Below are 26,309 nucleotides of genomic sequence, written 5' to 3'. Positions count from 1 at the left end.
CTATGTGGAGTCCAGTGCACATCCTTGCCTGAAGGACTCGGCCTTAGTGTAACATGTGATGACAGAGCCATCAGCGTCCACAGCAGCACCCGCTAAAGCTGCCTGATGTCAAGAGTTCTACAGTAGAAGTTTAGAACAATGCCATCATGGCCCCAAATTCAAGTGCTGGATAGGCCTCAATGGCAACAGAGTAGTTACAGATTGCAAGGCCACCTTGCGACAGAATGCAAGGCCATCTTGTCCTTGAAAGTGCCAGTGAGTCTATGAAGCAAAACCAAAAACTACTGCTTCTCTCTGGACCACAATAACTATGCTCTCACCATTGCCACTGCAACAGTGCCCTTGAAGTTGTCCTTCAGCCGATCTGGCTCAGGTTAATGCTGCTCATGGCGAGATGGTACAGTTTGAAGCTAGGCCATTGGGCCCAGAGCTGCTCATGGTCACCCCCAACAGCAAAGGGCAATCTTCTAGTGGTTTGATTGCAGCCATGTAGGAAGCACTGTATAGAGGTAGCAGGCCAGACAGAATCACGAAAGGAAAACAAACACAAAGGGGAAGCACAATAGTGATTAGTAAATGTGATCAAATTGTTTATGTTTGTTTTATGCAATGTTCTAGTATTAGTTATATTATATTCTTATATTATGATTCAATTGCTTTCCTCTGAATGGAGGAGCTTGTACTTTCCTTATCATGTGATACTTTATCAAAGCCGTACCAAAATCAGTGCAGACTATATCTAATGCACCAGTCTTGTTGGTCATCATTGTTACCCCCTTAGAAACATTTAACTATGGCACCACCATCCCTTAAACTGGCTGCTCTCGATTTCCTCCACATGTTGATTGATGTCATACTTCAGGCTGTTTACAACAATTTGGCCATCACTTCTGTGAGTAGCTCATTTTAATTAGGTTTCCTTTATTTTCCCATCAACTGCAATATTAGCAGTATTTTAGCCATCCTCATTACCATGCCGGGAACCAATTAAAATTGGGAAATGATGCTCAGAACCTGGAATAACTCCGCCTTCTGCTGAAGTCTCAGGCACATTTTATTTTGATGTGATAATTTATCCATTCCAAAATTAGATCCCTTGGTGCATTTAGTTCTCATTCCCAATCTTCTTGTCTGAAGAAGGGTCTCGACCCAAAACGTCACCCATTCCTTCTCTCCAGAGATGCTGCCTGTCCCGCTGAGTTATTCCAGCTTTTTATGTCTATGTCCCATCTTATTGTCAGTGTCCTTGTTATTTATTTTGGACTCTACTCCTATCTTTAGTATCCACTGGGAGACTATTGCTTTGGTCTCCAATAGAACCTACTCTTACGTTTCGTTATCATCTTTCCTTTCACATCTTTCAAATTGTCAAGGGGTGGAAATGCCCGACTAATTTAATTGAATTTTAATAAAATGGCAACGAGAATCAACAAGGATGGTGCATTTGATGTATTCTGCACAATTTTAGAAAGGCTTTGATAAAGTGCCATATTTTAAATATAAGCCCATAGATTCAAGGGAAAGTGGCAAGCTGGATTAAAAATTGGGATCTTATTTGACCAGAGCACTGTGTGGAATGGATTCTGCAGAGCTGGATACCAGACCACCTGCTTTTTGTGATACATCTTATTGACTTGGGACATAAACCAGAGTCGATGATTAAGATCAGATATTCTAGATTGCAGGCATATAAACAGATTGCTTCGGTGCATAGCTGAAAATTCAAATTGAAAGTAGTACCTCATTTGAAAAGTGCAAAGCCAATGAATAAACAATAAATGAGATTATAATGCAGAGAAACAAAGAAGTGCATATCCATAGATCCATAAAGGTAGACACACATCACGATATGCAACATACAAGGTACTTTGTTGGTTGAGGCATGGGATATAAGAGTACGGTAAATATATCGCAACTGTATGATTAGCTTATAATTGCTAATTAGCTTTCGGGTGGCACAGTGAAGCAGTGATAGCTCCAGATACCCGGGTTCGAACACGATTACGGGTATAGTCTGTATAGAGTTTGTACGTTCTCCCAGTGACTGCATGAGTTTTCTCCGGGTGCACCGGTTTCCTCCCACACTCCAAAGGTGTGCAGGTTTTTAGGTTACTTGGCTTCACTAAAAATTGTAAATTGTCCCTAGTGCGTAGAATAGTGCTAGTGTATGTGGTGATTGCTGGTCGGTGCGGACTCTGTGACCAGAGGGACTGCTTCTGCACCCGGTCACTAAGAAATAAAATTTAAAAAAGTAAACCTACTTATTGTGTACAGTTATGGCCTCTCCATGAAAAATGTGACGGTACATCGGATGAGTTTGCTATAGGCACAAGATTGTTATGGGTGATCAAAGAAGCTGGCATAATTCATTTGGGACAAGATTTAACTGAGGTGTACAAAATTATGAAACGCCTACAGGAAGTGAACAGGAAAGGACGTCTCTTAAGAAAGAAAGATGTAGAGGCATAACTTTAAGTTAGAAGGTTTAGGTGAGAATGGAGGAAGAAGTTGTTCACCAAAAACTCACCATTTGAATGTCGGAGACTAAAACCTTTGCCAATTTTTTAAAAGGAAAGTAAATGATTTAAATGTATATTCAAACAGCTAAAGTGGACTGAAAAAGTCATTAGGAACAGAGGTTTTTTTGCAAAAAGATAATTGTAAATAATTTAAGGGAATAGAGTCAAATCCTCTGCAAATATGATAAATTTTTTATTACAAGCAATGCTTCAATTGGTTTGGCAAAGTGGAGAAGGAACAGTAACTTCTCATGGTGCTTGCATAAGAAATCCTCAGAATTCAAACAAAAACCTGCTAACACTATAAAACAGGAAAAGCAGCTCATTTTTTAGAATTCTGAATTAATTTTTAGTGAGTTGACTAATATTTCAGTGCAACAGTTGTGCACTCGAGACATTTTACAGATGACACCCTTTATTCAAACAAAGAATAATCACTTACCAGTGTAGCAGGATTCCAAGTTGTAGTTGGAGCAACTTTTGGTTGCCAATTGTTTCCACCAGTTAGTTTCTTTTCCCCAGGCTGGCTCCAATGAAGATTACTTCTCGGGCAAAGGATTATTTAATTAATAATTCTGCACTCCAAACACCACATTTAGATCATTGTTATGTCCAATTAATTCAGACATTAACTAAATTGAAAAATAGCCACAGACCCACAGGCGAAATAAATTATAACTGCAGAACTAAACTGAAGCTAGATGTGCAATTAAAATAAACTATCATTACGAAGGTTCTGTCATTTGCAAATTCAGTCATTAACAAGAAATTCTTCTGCCATACTAATCATGCAGATTTGCAGGAAAAAAGCTCTAAAATTTCATTATTACTGTTCTGTAATTCATGGATAAATTTGATAAATAATAGCCAGGGGAAGTGGTGCAAAGTAATATAAAAGCATTTCTTTGAGTGATCCACTTCTCAGCAAATTTAATATTGCAAATACCGTATTTCCCAGCAAAGAAAACGCTATTTATTACCCTAAAATAAGGCCCGAAAATTTATCTGCGTCTTGGTTAGATTGTTAGACAAGAAAGATAGACTTGGGTCAAATCGCTTTTAAAACACGGGGGGGGGGGGGGGGGGGAAAAGAATGAGGCCTAAAGGGCCCGTCCCACTTGGCGATTTTGCCGGCTTCATAGCAGTGGACATCGGCAAAAGATTTTGAACATTTCAAAATCCAGCGGCGACAAAAAAGTGGTTGCGACACTTGAAAAAACACCGTGCGTCATAAGTCATCATGCCGCGTCATACGTCGTCACGCCACGTATATTTTTTGGTGACATGATACGTCAGTCAATGATGCTGCAGTCGCCGAAAAAATTGCCAAGTGGGACAGGCCCTTATTAACACAGGGGTCGGCAACCTACGGCCCGGATCCGGCCCGTAACCCGAACACGTTTTCGCGACCTGGGAACTGCAGCCAGTCCCGGGGCACGCAGGCGACCTGGGCGCAACAGCCAGACCTGCAAGCCGACCTAGGCGCTCCAGCCAATCCCGGGGCACGCAGACGACCTGGGAACTGCAGCCAGACCTGGGGCAAGCGAGCTGGCTCTGGGGCAAGCGACCCGACCTGATCGCTACAGCCAGTCCCGTTCTCTCTCTCTCTCTCTCTCTCTCTCTCTCTCTTCCGTTTGTTCGATGTTATTTTTAATGCATGTGAAAATAGCGAATGGTAACAAAAATTAAAAAAAACACCTAGCCATTACATCCCGACGATTAAATGTTTTGTTTGCTGGATGTGTAAGAACGAACTACAGATGTCGGTTTAAATCGAAGATAGACACAAAAAGTTGGAGTAACTCAGCGGAACAGGGAGCATCTCTGGAGAGAAGGAATGGGTGACGTTTCGGGTCGAGATTGATCTGAAATCGGATACGTTTCGGGTCTGAAGAAGGATCTCGCCCCGAAACGTCACCCATTCCTTCTCTCCTGAGATGCTGCCTGTCCCGCTGAGTTACTCCAATGTTTTGTGTCTTTTGTGAACTGGATAATGCATTGAAATGTAGGCCATTAAACATCTTAAATCAAAGAGACAAAATCTCTATTTTCTGACACATTCCTTGGCATTGTTTCTACTATCACTCAAACTTTTTAAAGTCGGTATTAATTTTTATTTTAGGAGAGATATTGAATATCTTCTCAATTACAAATAAATGTTTGGAGTTCAGATATTTCATTAGTATATACACAAAATGGGGTCTGTAGGAAAAATAAAGTATTGGCAACAATAAAGCAATACCATTTTAATAAACATGCACTGGTTCTTACTTCTTAGCAGATCCATTTCCAATTCCCAAATCTGAAATGCATGAAATTGATTTACATTATTTGATCAGCACTGAGAAATAAACATCATTAAAAATGCAACCACATCTGTTAGATACTTACTGCCGACGAGATTAGCCAACGATGAATCCAGATCCTCTCCTACTAGCTTGTTTGGCTGTGGCTTTAAAGTTTGATGAGCCTGGCTCTGCAAAGCTACAGTTGGTTTCAGGAGTCCACCTAATCCATCAAAGTCTTTGGAGGTCAGTAATGCATCACAATTAGAGCAATACAAAACAAAAATTTTGCAGGAACGTCACATATTATGACAATAAAGATAAAAATGTTTAAATCCCAACTCACCCATTCAAGCATGCCAAGCAAAGCCAAGGACCCAAAAGGTATGGATGGTGGAAAGAAATTAGAACAATGTTTATAGAACAAGCAAAAAATGTAATTAAAACATTGCATATTTACTGATTACATGTCAACAAAAAGATGACCTAAAAAGGTATTAACCAATAAAATGTTTCTGCTTTTAACTACACCTTATAAAAACCCGCCATAAAGCATGCAGGTATGAGCCAACATTGCTGCATGCAGTAAACAAATGTCTAGCTAAAAACAATGCATTATCGACAAATATTAAATAATTTTGCAAGCAACATGTCAAATACAAATATATTTAAAATTAAACTGCAACAAATGTCCCAAGTGCTTTTGTAAATTTAGGACAATCCAATGTATATAAAAATTGAGATACGAATGCCCTGACTATGAGAAACACATCCCTCTTTTCCACATTACTCAAACCTTTGTCATATATCCTTACAACATGGTGGAAGGACACTAATTAGCCAGTCTACATCAGAACAATCTCATCAATCACACTGTCCCGCTTACTTCTTTGTAACCAATTCTTTCTAACCATGCAATCAACATAAACCTCCTGATTTGATACCTTCCACTTCTGTTGGAAATAACTTACCCAATCAGACCAACTATAAGCAATTTTATGGAATGCAAAAGGAAACCAAAGTAAATGGAAGAAATCTACCCAGTCGCAAGGAGAAAGGACAAACCTTTTATGGGTATCACCAAGAGGACAAGATTGAACCTAGATTGCTGGAGCTTTGAAATAGCTGCTGTACCACCGTGCTGCCTTAAAAACCAGTTCCTTTGATTGCAACAACTAAATAGTGTCGTTGATAATTATGTAGGCAATAAATAGTTCAAATCTATTGCCACCAAACAGATTAAATGAAAAAAAATGGAGCACTAATATATGCCTAATTAGCAGAAGCTTCACTTTTCCACAGATAAAAGCAAAAACTATTAAAGGGACTGAACAAACACAAGGAACTTTATACTATTGCTTATAATGTGCCGCCGTAGTAAATTTCATTGGTATACAGACACAAGATGTGAATACATTGTGGAATTCCAAAATAAATGATTATTTTTTAATGACCTCCCCTCCAAAGGAAAAGGCTATTCTTACCACCAGGATCCATTACGCTATTGGCTGTGGAAGTTGATTTAGCCCCAAATACAGATTCAAAATCAACATTAAGGCTTGTTGAAGATAGTGCCTGAGTAGCTGGCGAAGGAGTGAACCCTAAAAATACAAAAACATATGGTTACCTTCAAATAAATAATGCAACAAAAGGAGAAAGATTTCTTACCCATCAGAATAGTTTTAAATCAATACATGATCCAAATTTTAAAGTGATCATTTCATTTGGCTACATTTCCAGCATCAATGAAGATCAAACAATACTTCTTGAAAAATCTTAATCCAATAGTTAATTAGAAAGCAACTTGAACATTTATTGTAAAAGCATTCCCTTTCACACACGTTTAATTTTAGAAAAGGTCTCCATGTTACTCGCCCAATGTCTTTCCATCCCATGTTTCTTCCTTTCATCATACTTGGCCTCCCATCCCACAAATGAAGGACTCCCAACTTCTCATAAGCTTCTGTTTCCATCTTCCTTTTTCAATTCTTCTGCTCTGCAAGTTGTGTTATTATTTTTTTGGAATAGTAGAACCTCTGCATGCGGAAAGGAATTCTCCTTGTCGGAATTCCCCCATCCAGTATAGAGCAATTGAAATCATTTCATACAGAAGCAAACCAGTGAGTCTTCTGATGCAGATAGTCCTCAAAATCTGGACTGATGATATGCATGCAATATAATAGAGGTAGGTGTATTACCTCCAAAACATCAACACCAGAATACATTTACCAAAAAGTGAAAGTGAAACCAAAATGTTTAACACAGTACACATTTTTTCGTGATCAATAAAACTGTTGCATTTGCAGAAGAACAAGTTGCATTTATTCAACTTTCATGATGGTTGAGTCTAATATCTCCCAAGCAGTGGTTGTTATTATTTATTTGCAGTCTTTGAAATAATATATCCGATTATACCAGATCTGATATTTACTACTATCTCATGCTTTAAGTGAAAACCTAATAGAAGCCAAGTACAGGTAGCAAGAAAATGAAGGTTAGGCAAAACTAAGGTTTGGGTTGAGCTGAGTAGGTGAGGAAAGTCCATGTGGGACATAATCACGAGTATGGACCAGCCAGGCCATATGTCATTCCCCTATGCTCTAACTCTGGGACAAAAGCATTATTCTGTTAACAAGAATGAGACACAAGAAACTGCAAATACTGGAATCTTGAACAGCAGAAAGTGCTGGAGGAGTTCAGGAGACAACAATTAATGGAGGGAAATTAACAAACAACATTTCCGGTCTGATGGAATTGGGTGGGGGGGGGGGGGGTGCAGCCTGCAAGTGATGGACGCATACAGACAAGGAGGGATTATTGGCAAAGGGCTTCCTCTAGCCAATGGCCAATGGCCAATGGCTCGAGGTAACAAGGAGAGAAATGGCTAGAGGTAACAAGGAGAGAAATGGCTGTCAGATAAAGAAAAAGGAGTGAAATATATAGCCAGAGGGCGAGATTATGGATAGGAGAGAAAATGGGAAGACGAAAAGAGGTAATGCAGAGTAATATGGGAAATGAGGATGGGAAAGGAAAACCATGTTTACTGAAAAGGCAGATGGTTGTGGTCAATATAACTGTGGGAGTCAGTGGGATTGTAATACACTTGTGGTCAATACACTTGTGGCCCATCTTCCATGACGGGAACAGATATTCTGAGAAAGCCGAGAGAGGCGTCAGAGATAGTTCAAATGAATTTGAGGGCAGGTTGGAACTTAGTGATTCAGTTGATGAAATCAATGAGCTCTATACAGGTGCAGGAGGAAGTTCCAATGCTGTCATTGAAGTGGTGGAGAAAGAGTTGAGGAATGATGCTGGGGTTCATTAACAAGCGTTTCTCCCATTGCAATATTAACAGCTAATTGATTTATACCAGATAGTCAGCATCAGAGAGACAGCAGAGAAACAGGCCTTTCAAGCCACAAAGATTATCAACCATCCATTTTTACATTAACCCAAACCTAACCACTGTTGACCGCACAGTGACTGCATGGGTTTCCTCCAGGTGCAATGCTTTCCTCCCACAGACCCGTGCTTTGTGGGTTAGCCGGCCTCTGTAAATTGCCCCTAGTGTGTAGGGAGTGGACGAGAGTGATCGATGGCCAATTTCAATGTTGTCTTTCCAAAACCAAACCAACCCATTTATTCTCACAACTTTCCCAAAAATATCCTACCATTCTACAATACACCCATACACCAGGGAGAATTTACACTGACAAATTAACTGACCTAAATGCATATTTTTGGGATGCAAAGGCAAACTGTAGCACCTGAGACAAAATCCATGCAGTCATGAGAATGCACAAACTCCCCGCAGATAGCACCAGAGGTCAGGATTGAACCTATGTCACTGGAGGTGCAAGACAGCAGCTCTACTAGCTGTGCCACCATATTTTGGGTAGAATAATTACCATATTTCCTGGCAATGAAGGCACTATTTTTTACCCTAAAATAAAGCCCGAAAATTTACCTGTGTCTTGGCGGCCGAAGGTTAGATTGCTAGCCAAGAAAGATAGACTTAGCTAACTCTCAGTACAGCGGCTGTAAAAGGACCGCACCGCTGGGGGGGGGGGGGGGGGGGGGGGGGGAAGAGTTCCTTCCACAACGTGTGGGGAGTCTGGCCCAGGCCAGCACAGCTGGGCCACCAGGGGTAAAGTTGCGGGGAGGGCAGGAGCGTTGAGAAGGAGGGGATGCCAGCAACTCAGTAGCTTGGGTGGCTGTGAGCAGCCGCCGGGAACAGACAGCAGAACTGCAGCAAGTCCCAGGGCTCGCAGGCGACCTGAGAACTGCAGCTCGTACCGGGGCTTGCAGGCAACCTGGGAATTGCAGTTAGTGCCGGGCCTCGAGGGCGACCTGGGCGCTACAGCCAGTCCCGGGGCAGGCGACCTGGGAACTGCAGCCTGTCCCAGGACACGCAGGCAATCTGGAAATTGCAGAAAACTCTTGATCCTGTCTACACAACTAAACCAAACCCTTGATTCTCTCCCGCCAGCCTTTTTTCCAAAATTTAGCAACTCAAAATGGGGGTGCGTCTTCAACGCAGGTGCATCTTCATTGCCGGGAAATATGGTATTCTGACAGCTCACAAAACTAAATATTTAAAATTAAAATGCAAAAAAGAACATTCTTACCAGTCAAATCTAAAAGTAGGTGTACTATTCAATCAAGATCAAAAAGCAGGCCTGGCATTGCCATCATCTAATAATTACTCCAAATTACTACAGCGATTGATATCAGAAATAAGCATTCAACCATCTTGCAGTCTTATACAACTGATGACGCAATCAACTGGAAACCTATGTTGAGTTATTATTTCATTTTCAGATCGGCCACTTTGTTTAATATCCAACTGAAATTGTTTACTATTATTACTGAAATACTTATCAAAAAAATGTGAACAGTACTTCAAATTTAGCACAGTATAGAATAGACAACTATCACAGAAAATGTGCAAATATCTCAATGCTACTTTCCAAAAAAGCCGTTTTCTGATTTAGGTACTTTAAAATATTATTTTAAAATATTACTCAGGGGGAGGGCAGAGGAACAACTCCAGGACTTTTTGGAGTCTGTAGACTAGGCAATGTTCAGGGAGTCGGCAACGGACCTGAATGAATACGCCACAGTCGCTACAGACTTCATAAAGAAATGTGTGGAGGACTCCATCCCAACAAAAACCTTCCTAACCAGAAGCTTCGGATGAACCATGAGAGCCGCACTCTTCTGAAGACCAGATCCTGGACATTCAGGACTGGAGATACAGAGGTCTACAAGAAGTCCAGATACGACCTTGGTAAGGCCAACAAAAAGGCCAAAAGGGACTTCTGCTCCAAGATGGAGGATGAGACGGATGTTCGGCAACTGTGGCGGGGCTTGAATGCCATCACTTCCTACAAGGCAAAATCAGGAGGCAGCTCAAATGTCAGCGAAGTATCACTCCCCGACGAGCTCAATGCGTTTTACACACGCTTTGATAGGGAGAACACTGATGTGCCTTCCCGAGCCCCCATTCGCTGTGATGGTACTTCGGTCGCAGTCACAGAGGCCGACGTCAGAAGATTCTTCAGAGGGGTGAACCCTCGGAAAGCGCCTGGACCTGATGGTAAAACCTGTGCGGACCAACTGGCTGGAGTTTTAACGGATATTTTCAACCTCTCACTTCTGAGGTCTGAGGTTCCCATCTGCTTTAAAAGCGCATCAATAATACCCTTGCCCAAGAAGAGCAAGGTGACGTGCCTCAATGACTATCGACCAGTGGCACTGTCTGTGATGATGAAATGCTTTGAGAGGCTGATCATGGTGCATATCAACTCCTACCTCGACAAAAACCTGGACCTACTGCAGTTCGCTGATCGCCACAACAGATCAACGGTGGATGCAATCTCACTGGCTCTCCACTCTGCTCTGGACCACTTGGACAACAAAAACTCATCTGTCAGGCTGTTATTCATTGACTACAGCTTGGTATTTAATACCATCATCCCCTCCAAGCTGGTTACCAAACTCTCAGATCTGGGTCTCTGCGCATCCCTCTGCAATTGGATCCTCGACTTCCTTATTCACAGACCAGTCTGTCCGTATTGGTGGAAATGTGTCATCCTCGATAACTATCAGCACAGGAGCAACTCAAGGCTGCGTGCTCAGCCCCCTGCTGTACTCACTCTATACTCATGACTGCATATCCGGACATAGTGTGAACTCCATCATCAAGTTCACCGACGACACCACTGTTGTGGGATGTATCACTGATGGGGACGAGTCAGAGTATAGAAGTGAGATCGACCGATTGACCAAATGGTGCCAGCACAATAACCTAGCTCTCAACACTAGCAAAACCAAGGAACTGATTGTGGTCTTCGGAAGGGTTAGGATGGGGACCCATAGTCCCGTTTATATCAACGGGTCGATGGTGGAAAGGGTCAAGAACTTCAAATTCCTGGGCGTGCATATTTCCGAAGATCTCTCCTGGTCCCAGAACACTGATGCAATTATTAAGAAAGCACATCAGCACCTCTACTTACTGAAAAGATTACGGAGAGTCAGTATGTCAATGAGGACTCTCTCGAACTTCTACAGGTGCATAGTAGAGAGCATACTGACCGGCTGCATCGTGGCTTGGTACGGCAACCTGAGCGTCCAGGAGCGGAAAAGGCTGCAAAAAGTTGTAAACACTGCCCAGTCCATCATTGGCTCTGACCTCCCTACCATTGAGGGGATCTATCGCAGTCGTTACCTCAAAAAGGCTGCCAGCATCATCAAGGACCCACACCATCCTGGCCACACACTCATCTCTCCGCTGCCATCAGGTAGAAGTTACAGGAGCCTGAAATCCGCAGCATCCAGGTTCAGGAACAGCTCCTTCCCCACGACCATCAGACTATTAAACACAACTTCAAACGAACTCTGAACTATAACAGCCTATTGCATATGGACACACTGATCTGATCTGTATTTATGCCTACAATATTCTGTTGTGCTGCAGCAAGCAAGAATTTCATTGTCCTATCTGGGACACATGACAATAAACTCTCTTGACTTGACTTGACAGGATTCGTACTTGGATATTTCCACTGGTTTAAGATCGGGCATATTACCACTGCACATTTATATGATGACTCGCCCAGTACAGTTTAACCCTATTACTCAACCGCATTATCGGAATATTCACTGATAATTATTAGTAATAATAAGAGGGAAAAGGTATGATCTGCATTGAATAGATTGTATAGGTTTTTTGTTAGTAAAATCAAAATGTGATAATGCAACCTCCAGTGTGGTATGCAAGATAAATGTTAATAGTACTGTTAAAGCAGGAATGGTGAAGATATTGCAAGATATTTCAGAAGTGGGGGAATGCATTCGATGATATACTGCTTGATTACACATCTGATTACAAATTTTCAATGATTAGAAAGTAAATGCACAATTTAATTGATTTTACATGCAATACATACATGCAATACATACATACAAAGGACAATTCAGCACATCAATAAAAAGACTTAACCAACAGCAATCTCAGAATGAGAAACCAGATAAAACCTACCTGCAAATAGACCAGCTACAGCAGGGGACTCTGTTCTAAACTGGGAAGCAATAGAATAGGCTGGAGGACCACAGAAGGAATCTGACAGATAAATTGTGCAAAGAGAAGATCAGAAAGATAAGCAGCAGTTAATCAGCACGGATTGAAGGCATAACAAGCACAAATAGCATACAAATAGTTGAGAATGAACTGCTATACACAATAGTTTACTAACCCATTACTTAATATGCTTCAAGGGTACTAGCATTGATAATCTATTCTTAAATTATTACTCGCAATATTTTCATTGGATTACCAAATTTAAGACCATTTAGCTTATTTCCTCTGATTATTTTCTGTTTGTTAGCCTTAAATGCCTTCCACTAGATTAAGCCACAAGGTCAATGGTGCATACCAAATTCATTGGTAAAGCAGATAATTGATTTCCAATGGATAAAACAAACAGGAGCCAATAGCTCAGTTTCTAATTGTAATTTGAAAGAAATGGCCTGAACTAAATGATATTCAATTGTTGTTGAAACATTTGACAAAAATAGAATGTCTAAAATGGGAATTGTCCAACAATGTCATCCTCTTCCAAGGATTATGAAAAAGAAAGACAAAGGCAAAAATGAAGATATTGCATTTTAATATATACAGGACTATGTCAAAAGCAGCTGCTTTTGAAGCTCACACCCTTGTTCTGCAGGCAGAACATCAGTCTTTTAGCATACAGATTGGTCAATCATTACAAGTTACAAGGTCATTATACCTTCTTCATTTGCAAGTATGGTTGTGGGAATAACATTGAAAAATAAGGATATTTGCTCCATTTCTTTCCAACTGGAACCTCACAATTTGCCTTTGTAGATACATTAGCATAGGAAATGTGCCTCACAAGTAGGCAGAGTAAAAAGCAAAAGAAAATCATAAAAATACAATTATTGAGTTGAACCAATGTCGGTCAAAGAATGGTGGTACAAAGTCATGGAGAATTTAACAAATCTATGACTGGATGTTACACGTCAAAGGGAACTAATTTCAAAATAATCACACAGTAAGTATTCTTGGTACAATCAGTCTCTTTTCTTTCCGTGATATCAACAATAAGGATGAGAATGTACAAGGCATAATTAGTACGTTTTCTGGACAACATTAACATAGGTGATGTTACAGATAGTGAAGATGGTTATGAAGTATTTCAGTGAAATTTTGACCACCTGGACAAGTGGCCTGAAGAATGACAAATAAAGTTTGATTCAGATAAGTGCAAAATGTTGCATTTTGAGAAGTCAAATCAAGGCACAACCTTCACAATGTTTGAACCCTGGGGAGTGTGGTAGAGCAGAGGGATCTAGAAGGACAAGTACACAGTTCCATGAAGATGGAAGATGGATAAGGTGGTGGGCAGCTTTTGGCATCAGGGAATCAGGGAACCCGAGTTTAGAATACAGACATATGGAACTGCACATACTGGTTTACAAAGAAAAGCAAAGTGCTGGAGTAACTCAGTGGGCCAGGCAGCATCAATGGAGGACATGGAAAGGTGATACTTCCATTCAAAACCCTTCTTAAGACCGATTGTAGCAGGGGTTGAGAACACTGGAAAGGAGGTGGGGGTGGGACAAAGCCTGGCCGTAATAGGTAGATACAGGTGAAATGGGTATTGTAGATACAAGTGAAGAGGGTGGACAAAGGCTGGAGATAAAAAGAACACAAAAGGATGCAAGGATAAGGAGGGAAGAGGAATAAAATGTGAAGTCAGAGGAAGAGATTTTGGTGGAAGGTGCAGGAGAGGAAGGCTGGATAGAAGGAAAAATGAATGTGCACAGGGAAGAGAAGAAGAAAACAAAGAGGGAGGGGTATTACATGGAGCACATGAGACTGAGATATAATATCATGAGAGGAATAGATAGGGTGATTGCACAGTCGTTTTCCCAGGGTAGGGTTAATTAAGAACCAAATCAAAGGCATTATTTTAGGCTGAGAGGGGCAAGATTTAATAGGAACCCGAGGGGTAACATTTTCGATACAGTAGGTATGTTACAAAACTTACCTTCAGCCGCGCTGCAGTTCTGCCACTGGCCGTGTGCGCGACTTTGGCGCCTTTGGGGGGGGGGGGGGGGGGGGGGGGGCGCGGGTTAAAATGCAGTTTCTCCTGCCTGTCGAAGTCGATCTTTGTCAGGCTGTTTAGCTGCTGAAGAATATTCGATCCGACTTGCGTTTTATCAAGTTTTTTAAAAACATCGCTAGATAATTTAATTGCTGGAGTAAATTAAAAATCGACTTCTAACGCCGTCAACGCCGACAACGGGACGGATCTCACGTACGGGACAAAGCAAGGTAAGCCGTTTATTTTACATATAAACTTGCTTCTTAGGATTACTTTAATCCAAATTTTACATTGCGAGAAGGTGATTTAGGCCCCATACGAACCGGCAGTGTTTTTCCTGCCGATATGGGGGTTTAAATTCACCGCAAATGCAACGTTCCAATCGATCGCGTTCCACAAAATCTCACTCGCAAGATGATTTAAATGGCCATTAATTTACAGGAATTAAACACTAAATGACTTCCATTTGGCCTATAAATTCATTACAATGAGATTTAAAAATCATGTTATATTGTGAATTCTTGTGTAAATGTTATTTGGACACTTAGGCTATTTAAAAATGGTAACCTTTTCTTAAGAAATTGATAGATGTTTAAATCTAGTAATTGAATTTTGTAATTAGCTACGATTGGGTAACTAACTAATTATATGCTTTAATTTCAGGTCATCCAAGTAAGATTGTTTCATATTTGTTTCAGAATGCTTCAATCTATAATAACTGAAAATTTCATTCAGTTCTCTTAATTTTTAAGAAGGTTATGGGCTTTTGACTGTCCTCGATCACAGCTTTTGTGTTAAGTCAATGGAAAAGCAATAGGGAACAAGATGCTAATTTCAGAGTATGAAAATGGCCATAACTTTTTTAATACTGAAGATATAAAAGTGAATTAGGTGTCAAATTAAACTTCTTTTTATGCTTTATCTGATGGGATAAATTGCAGACTTGATTTTTAAAATCTCAAAATTGTGTAACATTGCCACAAACAGAGGATGAGGGGTGTATGGAACAAGCTGCCAGAGATAGTAGTTGATGCAGGCACAATATTAACTTTAAAAAAAGTTTTGACAGATTTAGAGGGATATTGGGCAAACACAGGTAAATGGGATTAACTTGAATGGGGCATCTTGGTAGGCATGGACAAGTAGGTCAAAGGCCAATGGACCCGTTTCCATGCACTATGATTGTACCATTTAAAAACAAAGCAAAACAGATTAGAAATATGTGGTTAAGAATGATAGATGCCATTGAGATCCTGGAAGTAACAATGCAGGAGATAGAGAAGAAGCCACTAATGAGAAGAACCAACTATACTCCACAATCTATAACAAAGCCATTGGTTCAATCCTGACCTCTGGTGCTATCTGTGCCAGTTATGTGACCTTTCACATCCCTCAAAGTAGTTAAAAGTTAATTGCCCCTACTTTATATGTCTGTTAAGATGCTCAGTGGTGTTACTGGGTATGTGAGAGAGAATAGGTTGCATGGATATAAGTGGCAGAAGTAAACTGAAGGGAGACTGAAGGGTGCTTAGAGCTGCTAATGAGCTCAATAAGCCAAATGGTTTCTGTGTCATAGCAGAATATGACAAAAAGGTATGGTACATTTTCGAAAGCCAAATTTCTCCTTGAAAAAGGCAACATATAGATTGATAAGGCCATAAGTATTGTGTTTTAAAATGTATGAACAGTGCATATGTGAGAAAGTAGATCAGTATATTACATAGATCAGTTACAGTTTTGGATACAAGAAATAACAGATCCTTTTTCTACCCTCTTCTACTCTACGGCAGCGAGGGGAAAAGGTTTCTGAGCTTCTCCAATTCTTGTTAAAAAGCGAGAACTTCTGACCACTTTCTCAATATCCTGGATTGCCTTTTACCTCTATCCATTTCTCCTTTGGTAGTATGCTCTGTCCCTTCTTTCTTTCCACATCAGGTGCCAAAACCCAACTAATGGTAATGCAGCGTTGCCTGGCACCCGACTATGGACTGGTTGATATTGCTTCCCGCCACCCCAATGTTCTTCTGAGATACTTCTTTGGCATGGCCTTGTTGGGCCGCAGAGCCTGTTTCCATGCTATGACTTCAGTAGGTTTTGTCACTGGATTTGTTCACTGCTCTGATGTTGAAGGCTAAGCCTGATAATAATAGCAAGCTATTAGGAAGATCATTTGTGAAGTTATTCTTGGTGTTGATAGGTATTGGCTGATGTTGCCAGATTAGTGACACTCAATTTATTTATTGTCCATCTTTGCATAACTCACTTCAATTTCACTCCATTCGTCAATAACTGGTGGTGGCGGTGGTCAAGGGTACTTGCAAAATTTTCTGACACAATTGTGAACTGCACATTCTTCTCTTCTGACTGACATTGTTTCTTTTCTCTCAGAAGTTATTTAATGTTGTAGTTTTCATGTGCTTTATTCAGCCTGGAGCTGTTCTCTTTTAAGTTGATCTTCACAATCTGCAAATAAGACTTGATTATGTGCAAAAGCAAGCTTATTTGATGTGTTTTCTTCTTTCATGGGGTGCTCTTTTGTAAATGTCAGCACCATTTCCAATGAATAGAGAGGGATGATAAAGCACATCCTATCTGTGCACAGCTGTAGTTGCAAAACTTGGAGAAGCTCCTGTTTTCATTCTAACAACACAGCAATTCCCTTTATAACAGTGGATCACTTGATCACTGATGCCATTGAAACCAGAGTATAAATTCACTGGAGCAACAAATCAAAGCTATTTCAAGAAATATAAAATAGTGGGAAATTTTACTTTATAGCAAAAAGAGGCTATGTGGTAATTTATATTAAGTTTTAAAAAGAAAAGATTTCAGTCTTGTACACATGGAAAAAAGGATTTCCTTTAGTTCTGGAATCAATGAATTTGAAAGGGATTTCTTTGTACACCAATGTATTTGCATGGAGTGTACCACAAAATACATAATACATCCTTAAAAGCAATAACATTTGAAATTGAGGAAGGTACAAGCTATGCAGAGACAGACAGATGATAGAAGAGTTACTCAAGAAAGGTGTGGGTACAATTGCCCAAAATGGTTTTCTTCTCTGCTGCACGCTTCTATATTTATTTCATGAAACAGCAGACAAAGGGGAACCAGACTTGGTAAACAATAATGGACAGTGCAGAAAGGCTGCACTTCAGGGCATAAAATAAAAGCAATATTACTGCCTTAGGTGCACAAAGAACAGAAACTTGACCAAATTAAAAATATGTTGAAAACTTGGAAACAGAGCAAAGATAAGGCGACATTGCCGATTTCTAGATTAAACATCATTATCACGTAGAAACAAAGAACTGCAGACGCTGGTTAATATATACCAGGTGCTGGAGTAACTTGGGTCAGGCCACGTCTCTGGAGAACATGGACATGTGATGTTTGTACCTGCATTTGGATCAGCATGGCTTCAAGAATAAGTAGAAATATACTTTTAGTTGCTCTTCATTAGAATGTAGAAATATGGTATTCCTGCTCATTTTCTTCTCCTGATTGTTATTGCACCTTTTACCTATTGTTTGTAGATTCAATGGTATTGGCTTGCTTTCAGCACCTGCAGGTGCACTGATCCAGTTTAAACCGCATGAGTTTCCACATGAAAGCAAGAACTGTATTCATATCCAAAATTAAAAAAAAAAATTTAAATGATTGTTCAATAATGTTCTTTGATAATGTCAATGAAAATAGCCAACGGTGATGATCAAACTACAAACACAACGGCCACCCATTTAACAGGGATGGAATGGGATTTGTGCAGAAGCGGTTTTACGTGATATGTATCCAGAGATACAGGCATGCAGTTTGATCAAGCTCAAACCACGAAACTGGTGTAGGAGTTCATTACATGGAAACACAAGACCAACCAGTGAAGCATGTAGATTTCAAGTTATTTCCCGCAGAAATAGAGTCAATCCACAGTAGTTATGCAGGTTCAACCCCTCAAAAAAGTTTTTAAAATTGCCCCACAATGAAATGTAGAAGATTGGTCAGTAAATTAAGGATAAATTTGTGATTAATTAATTCATAATTTAACCAATGTGAATTAAATGGACAATTTGTTAAGAACTGAGCTACCAGCTGCTTATATTTTTCTATCCTGCTTCTGACCTCGTGTGCCATTAACAATGCCAAGAACAGTGCTTAATTATCTCTCTAGAACTTGGACTATTCACTCACTAGTGAGAAACAAGCCTCACTCAGCTACCTAATGTTTTAATTTACTTCCAATTATAATTTCAAAATTGAGAAAACACAAGTATGATACTGGAAAGCCCTTCCATCGGAGTACCAGAGACCAAATGATCTATCCGAGGAGTGTATTCAAATTTTGTGGACACAGAATAACTTGGCTCAGAAAAAAGATTGAAATGATCTGGGGAGTCAATAAATTAAATGTGTTCATAGGCACTCAAATAAGTTTAAGAAATTAAGGATATTTTACAATTTTCCTTGCAGAACATATAAATAGTTAACTTATTACCAAACATTTCATGGCTATGCGTCCTAGAAGTATAGATCACACCATCTGAGAAGGCGACAGTGGTGTTTAGAACTTCATCAGCTTTCACAAGAAAAGGATTTAAGCTTGGAATGGTTTCATCAGCAGCATCAGAAGTGGAGAAAGGATCTATAAACATCGGCAATAAATAAAGCAGAAAGAAAGACAAGAAAAAAGACAAAGAAACAATGTCAAAAGACAAAATTATTCAATTAAGGGACTTCCATTCAATTAAAATGATCCATTATAATAGTTCATGCTGATTCTAAGTTCTTCATGTTAAAAAGGAGTCAAAAAATGTTTTCAATGTAATCACTCCTATGGGTGAACTTTGCATTATACTGTCTGATCGATAGTTTCTACACATTTTATCCTTTCTTCCAAGGAACTTTAAATATTTCCGCAAATAAATACGTCTTTAAGTTTTGTGCAATGCCTAGGCAGAGGGACGGATTTAGCACCAACAGTATGTACACATTGCTACTTTTGCTGCTCCTTTTATTTCACCCGATATAATCACTTTCAATAGGAACTAACATATTTCAATGTATCCTGAAATAAACCAGCTTGTATTAAATGTAATCTTCCACTGCTGATTAATTACTTCGCAACTTGAATCCCTTCCTCTTCCACTAGCCAGAAAATGTGGCCACCAAAGAAAGACCTACTCTGAAATTAGAGTCAAATACATCATATTACTAGAATATGACTTGCTAAATGCAGTTCTTGTGTAAACCCGAGAATCTTACATATAGTGAACAATTTGCAAGATATTTTGTGGTTTGATTAAAATCAATTGAGTTATTAAATGCAAAAAAAGCACCACCAAACCAAACATCTCTCAGCACTACGAAATCAATAATTTCATAAAAGCATCTCATAAAAATCTAATCCTACCTTAAAAGATGATTCGAAATGTCTGCACTTTCCAAAGATACCCACTTCCTCACGGCAAACCCACAGTGAAATAGGAATATTAGCAATTCTTGGCCTCCTGAATTTTTACATTGAAAACCATTTCAAGAATCCTTCAAGAATTTCTTATGATTTTGGTCGTAATTTATTTTATAGTACTTCCAAACTATATGCAACAGGTTTATGGCAATTATTGCAAAAGGTATTTTTCATTACGTAGTCGATATGGAAGTTGCGTGCTCTGCAGTCAAGGCCAAAAACACAGTATTTGGTTGATCAATCCCAAAAAAACAGAAGCCAGCTTTATAAATGGATCATGAACGGTGAAATGGTGAGAGCAGTAATTATGCTACATCATTACGCATATATGCAATCAATCCATTAATATTTATTTCTGATGCCTTAACTTTGCATCCCAGTTCTTTTGATTAAGATTTCCTTTGAATATTCGCCAGTTTCTAATTATCTTGAAAGGTCAACTTACAAAGGACCTTGATGAATTTCAAGCTAGAACTAAACCTCCAAATGACTAATGTACAGGACATGTTTCAATGATTTATTGTAGGGAGCAACTTAAGTAACCAACAGTAGACTTTGGATAATATTAAATAAAAGTCTCCACATTATCAATTCCTCACCAGTATTTAAACAAAGTTATAACTACAATTTTCTAGGTAAATAGAAATCCATTCATCCATATTATTGCTCTCTTGAAAACTGGGTCGCAAAATTTTACTATAACTTCATCATCCATTGAAATGTTTCATAACTACAGGTGCACAACCTTTTATCCGGAGTTCCGGAAACCGAAAAACTCCGAAAACCAGCCATTTTTTCCAGGATGTCGTCTGCACACCAAAGCTCGCGTTTGGCGCCAAACTTGACCCGAAACGACCCACGGTCAACCCAGGTCTGTACTACTGTAGCGGCTGCCTCCTCCCCGGACCTGGTCGGAGAGGCGGGGAGCGGGCAATGTCTTACCGGGTCGCCGTGCAGTAAGCTCCGGAGCGCTGTGGCCGCCGACTCCCAACATCACAGAGCTGGGGCTGCGGGCGTCCGGCCGCAGGCGGCGCCGGTTGTAGCTCCGACCCCGGCAACTCTACCCCTGGCTGCGCGGCGCTCCAAATCCATCGCGGCCCGCGGCCGGACGCCCGCAGACCCAGCTCCGCTGTGGCCGCCGACATGTTGTGTGTTGGTGGCCACAGCGCTCCGGAGCTTACCGCACGGCGACCCGGTAAGGCATTGCCCGCTCCCCGCTGGTATCCCAGCGCTGCGACGCCGCCGACTCCCAACATCGCGGAGCTGGGGCTGCGGGCGTCCGGCCGCGGGCGGCGCTGGATTTGGAGCGCCGCGCAGCCAGGGGTAGAGTTGCCGGGGTCGGAGCTACAACCGGCGCCGCCCGCGGCCGGACGCCCGCAGCCCCCAGCTCCGCGATGTTGGGAGTCGGCGGCCACAGCGCTCCGGAGCTTACTGCACGGCGACCCGGTAAGGCATTAGTATTCGCAGCAAGAGATTATCCTAGTAGGATGTCATGGTTTTCCTGCTCCCATTTACTCCGATTCCAGAACTATTTCTATTTCTGTAGGGGCAGCATGGTGGTACAGGGGTAGAGTTGCTGTCTCAATGGTGCTGGCTGTATGGAACTTGTACGTTCTCCCCGCGACTGTGTGGGTTTTCTCAGTCTGAAGAAGGGTTTCGGCCCGAAACGTTACCTATTTCCTTCGCTCCATAGATGCTGCTGCACCCGCTGAGTTTCTCCAGCATTTTTGTGTACCTTCAATTTTCCAGCATCTGCAGTTCCTTCTTGAACACCTTGATGGCTTTGTAGGTTAATTGGCTCTGGTAAAGATTGCAAATGGTCCCCAGTTTGTAAGGTGGTGCTAGTGTACGGGGATCGCTGGTCGGCACAGACACGGTGAGCTTTAGGGCCTGTATCCATGCTGTATCTCTGAACTAAATTAAACTAAAACTAAAGATGCTATCATCGAACCACTGCTCAGGCAGTTACCACTGTTGCTGCCTCCACTTGTCAGCTTGGAAAGTGGGCAGATTCTGTCATATATTGTCAAACCGCTATTCACTGGTGCAGAAGGGAACTGAATCTACAGGCCTTCATGTCAACTAGTGGACTTTTATTGCATTGATCCAGCCTCGAATGTCAATTTTTTTTTAAATCAAGCCTAAATGGCTTGATGGTGGGATAATTCTGGCTTAATGAGACTAAGCGATGGAACAGGGTCTCTGGGATATGGGGCAATGAAGATGCAGGATCTAGCATAGAAAGCCTTTGGTAGCATGTTAATGAAGTTACAAAGATGTTTTGGTTTGATATTTTATCAAGGCTGAAACATTCTCACCTAAATTTTGTTTTTTCAAAACCAAATGTTAATATTGTTTTCCTTTGAAAAACACTATTAATTGCTACGGTACACAAAATTGCTGGGGAAACTCAGCGGGTGCAGCAGCATCTATGGAGCGAAGGAAATAGGCGACGTTTCGGGCCGAAACCCTTCTTCAGACCTAGGGTTTCGGCCCGAAACGTCGCCTATTTCCTTCGCTCCATAGATGCTGCTGCACCCGCTGAGTTTCCCCAGCAATTTTGTGTACCTTCGATATTCCAGCATCTGCAGTTCCCTTTTGAACACTATTAATTGCTAGTTTGCTTTTCCTTGATCAGCCCAAATAAAATGTGGCATTCGCTCAAACAAGAAACATCAGCAAGTAATATTTGAAGCCCTAATGGAGTAAGCGAGTTCAGTATTCCGACTGCGCATGCCCAGGTCCTGGGTCGCTCGCGATAAACGCTCTCGGCGGCTGTGCTGCTGCATGGGTGCAGACCTGCGTTTTGACCGTGATCGGGGTCGGGTCCGGGTCTCCAGCGTGCAGGTGCTGTTGAGTTGCTGCTGGGCCTTCCCCATCCCCTCCCGAGTGTCCCGTCCCTGTTCGGGTCGGCCAGGGATGTCAAGGGTGGATCTGGGCTGGCAAGAGTCAGACAGGAGTGGCGGCCCAGGCTTGCAGCCAACGCGGAGGGGAGGCGCTGGCTCCAGCTCAACTCTGCCTGTCGCGCCAGGTTGACCGACGGCCCTGGACACCAGCCGGGAGCAGTGGAGTTAACGATTCTTCTCCGCGCTGGCTGTGGGCCTGGGCTGCCGTTGCGACAGGCGGGTGCCCCTTCGGTCCGGGGCTGACAGTTGGCCTGGCGGGACGGACAGAGTTGGCGCTTCTGTGCGCTGGCAGTGGCCCTGGGCCGCCAATCCCGTTGGTCCAGGATCGCCACGGACGTCTCAGGCCGTCCCCGGATGGGGGTGGGGCACTCGGGAGGGGACTGGGTCGGTCCAATGGCTGTTCGGCAGCGCTTGCGGCGCCAGAGACCCAGGTTCGATCCTGACTACGGATGAGGCGCAGGTCTGTGTGCATGCGACGGCACGGTTGCCGAGAGTGTTTATCGTAAGTGACCTTTGACAAATCTCATGATTCCTTGCGTTTTTCGGAATTACCCAACTCGCTTATTATACAACTCAGGAAATCCTCTATTGCACTGGATTCTCATTCTTATTTGCATCTTCCTTATTCAAAATGAGAGGTACAATGCACGGAACTATTGGCCAATTTGTTTCGAATCTGATAGAGGGCAAATATTAGAAGCTATAATTAATGATACAATCAGAACACTTAGTAGAATTCAATATAATCAGACAATGTCAACATAATTTTGGAAAAGAAAATTATCTTTGACCATACGATTAGTGTTCATTAAATAAGTAAAACAAGCTGTGAATAAAGGGGAAATCAATGGATGTGTTGAATTTTGATAGCCAGAAACTAATGATAAGGAGTTGCAATGTTCTTGCAGAGTATAAAAGTTCAATGTGCAGGAGGCAATATTTTGGCATGGATAAAAGAAAGACTAACTGTCAAACTAGAAACAGTTCTTTTTCTCTTGGCAATATTTAACAAATGCCATGCCACAGGGACCAGTACTAGGGCATTATTTTTTTAATAACTTATTTAAATAACAGAAGAAACTATGGTTGCTCGATTTCCTTTTTGTGTAAAGAAATGTCTAAATAAAATCAAATTCTGTAAATATCTAGGTCAGGAAGTGAAACCAGGCTAGTAAATTTGCAGACGACACTAAAATTGCTGGGAGAGTGGACTGTGAAAGTAGTTATTTAAGATTACAATGGGATCTTGAACAACTGTGCCAATGAGCTGAGGAATGCCGATGAGATTCAATTCAAATAAATGTGAAGTGTTGGATTTTGGTTAGACAACCAGGGCAGAACTTGCACAGTAAATGTTAGGGCCCTGGTGAAGTGTTGCAGAACAGAGCGATCTAGGGATGCAAGTACATAGATCCAAGAAAGCGGCAATATAGGTAGACAGAGTGGTGAAGGTGGCATTTGGCACACTTACCTCCATCGGTCAGGGTATTCAGTGTAGGAGTCGGGACATAATGTTACTCATGTACAAGATGTTGGTACAGCCACATTTGGAGTATTGTGTACAGTTCTGACTGCCCTGATGTAGGACAAGTATTAAACTGGAAAGGGTGCAAAGATTTATGAGGATGTCACTAGGTCTGAGGGGTTCAAGATATAAGGAGAGGTTAGATGCTCTTGGACCTTTTTCCCTTTGAGCATAGGAGGCCAAAAGTGACATTATAGACATTAATAAAATCATGAGGGCCAGAGATAAGATAAATTGTCCGTCTTTTCCCCAGGGGGAGGGGGGGGGGGGGAATTGAGTAATTTTATAGGTTTAAAGTTAAAGGGATAAGAGTTAAAAGGTACATGAGGGGACAATCTTCTAACACAGACGTTAGTGCATATCTGGAATGACTTCCAGAGGAAGTGGTAGAGAGGTATACAATTATGGAATTCAAGATATTATGGCAGATACATTACAGGAAAGGATTGGAGAGTTGTGAGCATGGCACAGGCAAGTGAGACTAGCTTAGTAGGACAACTTGGATAAGTTGGACTGAAGAGCCTGCTCCCATGCTGTTTAACTCCACGTGGCCGTGTTCTCCATCTGCGAGGCATTCTCTGACACTACCTTGTGGGAAGCCACAAATTTGTATCTGTTTTCTCAAATCCCACCCCTTTTCTGAACATCTCCACTTCCTTAACCATTTTACAATAGTCAGGGACAGTTTCTTCCCAGCTGTTATCAGGCAACTGAATCATCCTACCACAACCAGAGAGCAGTGACTATCTACCTTTGATGTAGCTCTGATTTTCCTTGACCGGACTTTGCTGGCTTTACCTTGCACAAAACGTTATTCCCTTATCATATATCTATAAACTGTAAATGGATTGATTGTAATTATGTATTGTCTTTCTGCTGGTTAGCACACAACAAAAAGCTTTTCAATGCACCTCGGTACACGTGACAATAAACTGAACTGAACTGAATAATCTACCAGGCTTACACATCAGAGAAAATGCTTCACATGAAGAGCACACCAGCACAGCAAGCACTGGGGTCGGCCTGGTAAAGTAGGGATTCTGCCGTGACTGCTAAGCCAATCAACACAGTGACATCATATCCAAATTTTATTGTCCAGTAATATACCGTGACCAAAATTAAAATTGACAAAATTTGTTGTTTATGTCGCAGAAACCTAGTCCATCCCACCGTCTAATATTGTCATGAGCTATTAAATAACAGCAGTTATATGTAATTGCCAATAAAATAGCTTGATGAGAGAGAAAATCATCCCACAAGGGGTTTTGTGTTACACGATACGGATAGTTCTCTTGGAAAGCAAACCCATCCATAATGCAGGGGTCGTCTGCAGTATTTCATAAGTATCCCGAGCCAAGTGCAGAGCAAATCGTTTCAACCAGGTGGCCAGACTATCATAATCTTTAAACAATTACACAGCATACTTTACTGCTTAGAAACATTTTATCACCAATCTGCTGCCTTTTGTCTGAAGTTTACTGAAAATTCCCATGGAAATTATCTACACTAAAGATCAAAGTTTGAACTATTTGGCATACTCACAATAACAAGGGAACTAGGGTTCCCTCACTAATGGCTTTACTTCCCATGAAGAAAACCACTGGAAACAATCAACAAATCAAAATTACAAATTGCATGTTGCTGATCTTCGGGGCTATGCAACCTACCCCTGTTCCTATTTCTTATGTTCAAACGCAGGGTGAAAAACTACAGAGGGTTCAAAGCTATGGACTGAACAGCTTAGTTGCAAGCAATCTGGTTTTGCTGTAAATATTTGCCAAGACCATCAATATAATTGGTGGCTGAGTAACTCCAGATCTTAAACAATAGCTTCAACTTCTCTGAAGTTAAGATACAGACTCAATGTCAGATCTTTTTGGTTATGGCAACATAGAGAGATGACTAGATAGCATTGGGCGTCAGTGCACAAGTGGAACCTGACCCAATGCACACTGGCAATCTTGCCCAGGAA

The 26,309-nt window shown here is 41.3% G+C and overlaps 1 protein-coding gene across 25 annotated transcripts in view; it reads right to left on the bottom strand.

Annotated features, from left to right (window-relative positions):
- picalm (phosphatidylinositol binding clathrin assembly protein) overlaps positions 1 to 26,309 on the bottom strand; it is a 120,106-nt gene that overhangs the window by 21,641 nt on the left and 72,156 nt on the right. For 4 of the 25 annotated variants that reach the window (XM_033022477.1, XM_033022479.1, XM_033022488.1 and 1 more), the window contains exons 13-18: positions 18,935 to 19,081; positions 12,348 to 12,428; positions 6,289 to 6,405; positions 4,911 to 5,042; positions 4,791 to 4,821; positions 2,962 to 3,064 (exon numbers count right to left, since the gene is read on the bottom strand). In XM_033022477.1, coding sequence (XP_032878368.1) covers positions 2,962 to 3,064; positions 4,791 to 4,821; positions 4,911 to 5,042; positions 6,289 to 6,405; positions 12,348 to 12,428; positions 18,935 to 19,081 — 611 coding nt within the window. Of the gene's footprint in view, positions 1 to 2,961; positions 3,065 to 4,790; positions 4,822 to 4,910; positions 5,043 to 6,288; positions 6,406 to 12,347; positions 12,429 to 18,742; positions 18,827 to 18,934; positions 19,082 to 26,309 lie in introns of all 25 variants that reach the window. The other 21 variants (XM_033022482.1, XM_033022502.1, XM_033022487.1 and 18 more) reach the window with 11 other exon arrangements.

Source organism: Amblyraja radiata, chromosome 6, assembly GCF_010909765.2.
Source record: "Amblyraja radiata isolate CabotCenter1 chromosome 6, sAmbRad1.1.pri, whole genome shotgun sequence".
NCBI lineage: Eukaryota > Metazoa > Chordata > Chondrichthyes > Rajiformes > Rajidae > Amblyraja > Amblyraja radiata.
This window is presented reverse-complemented; position numbering and strand designations above follow the sequence as displayed.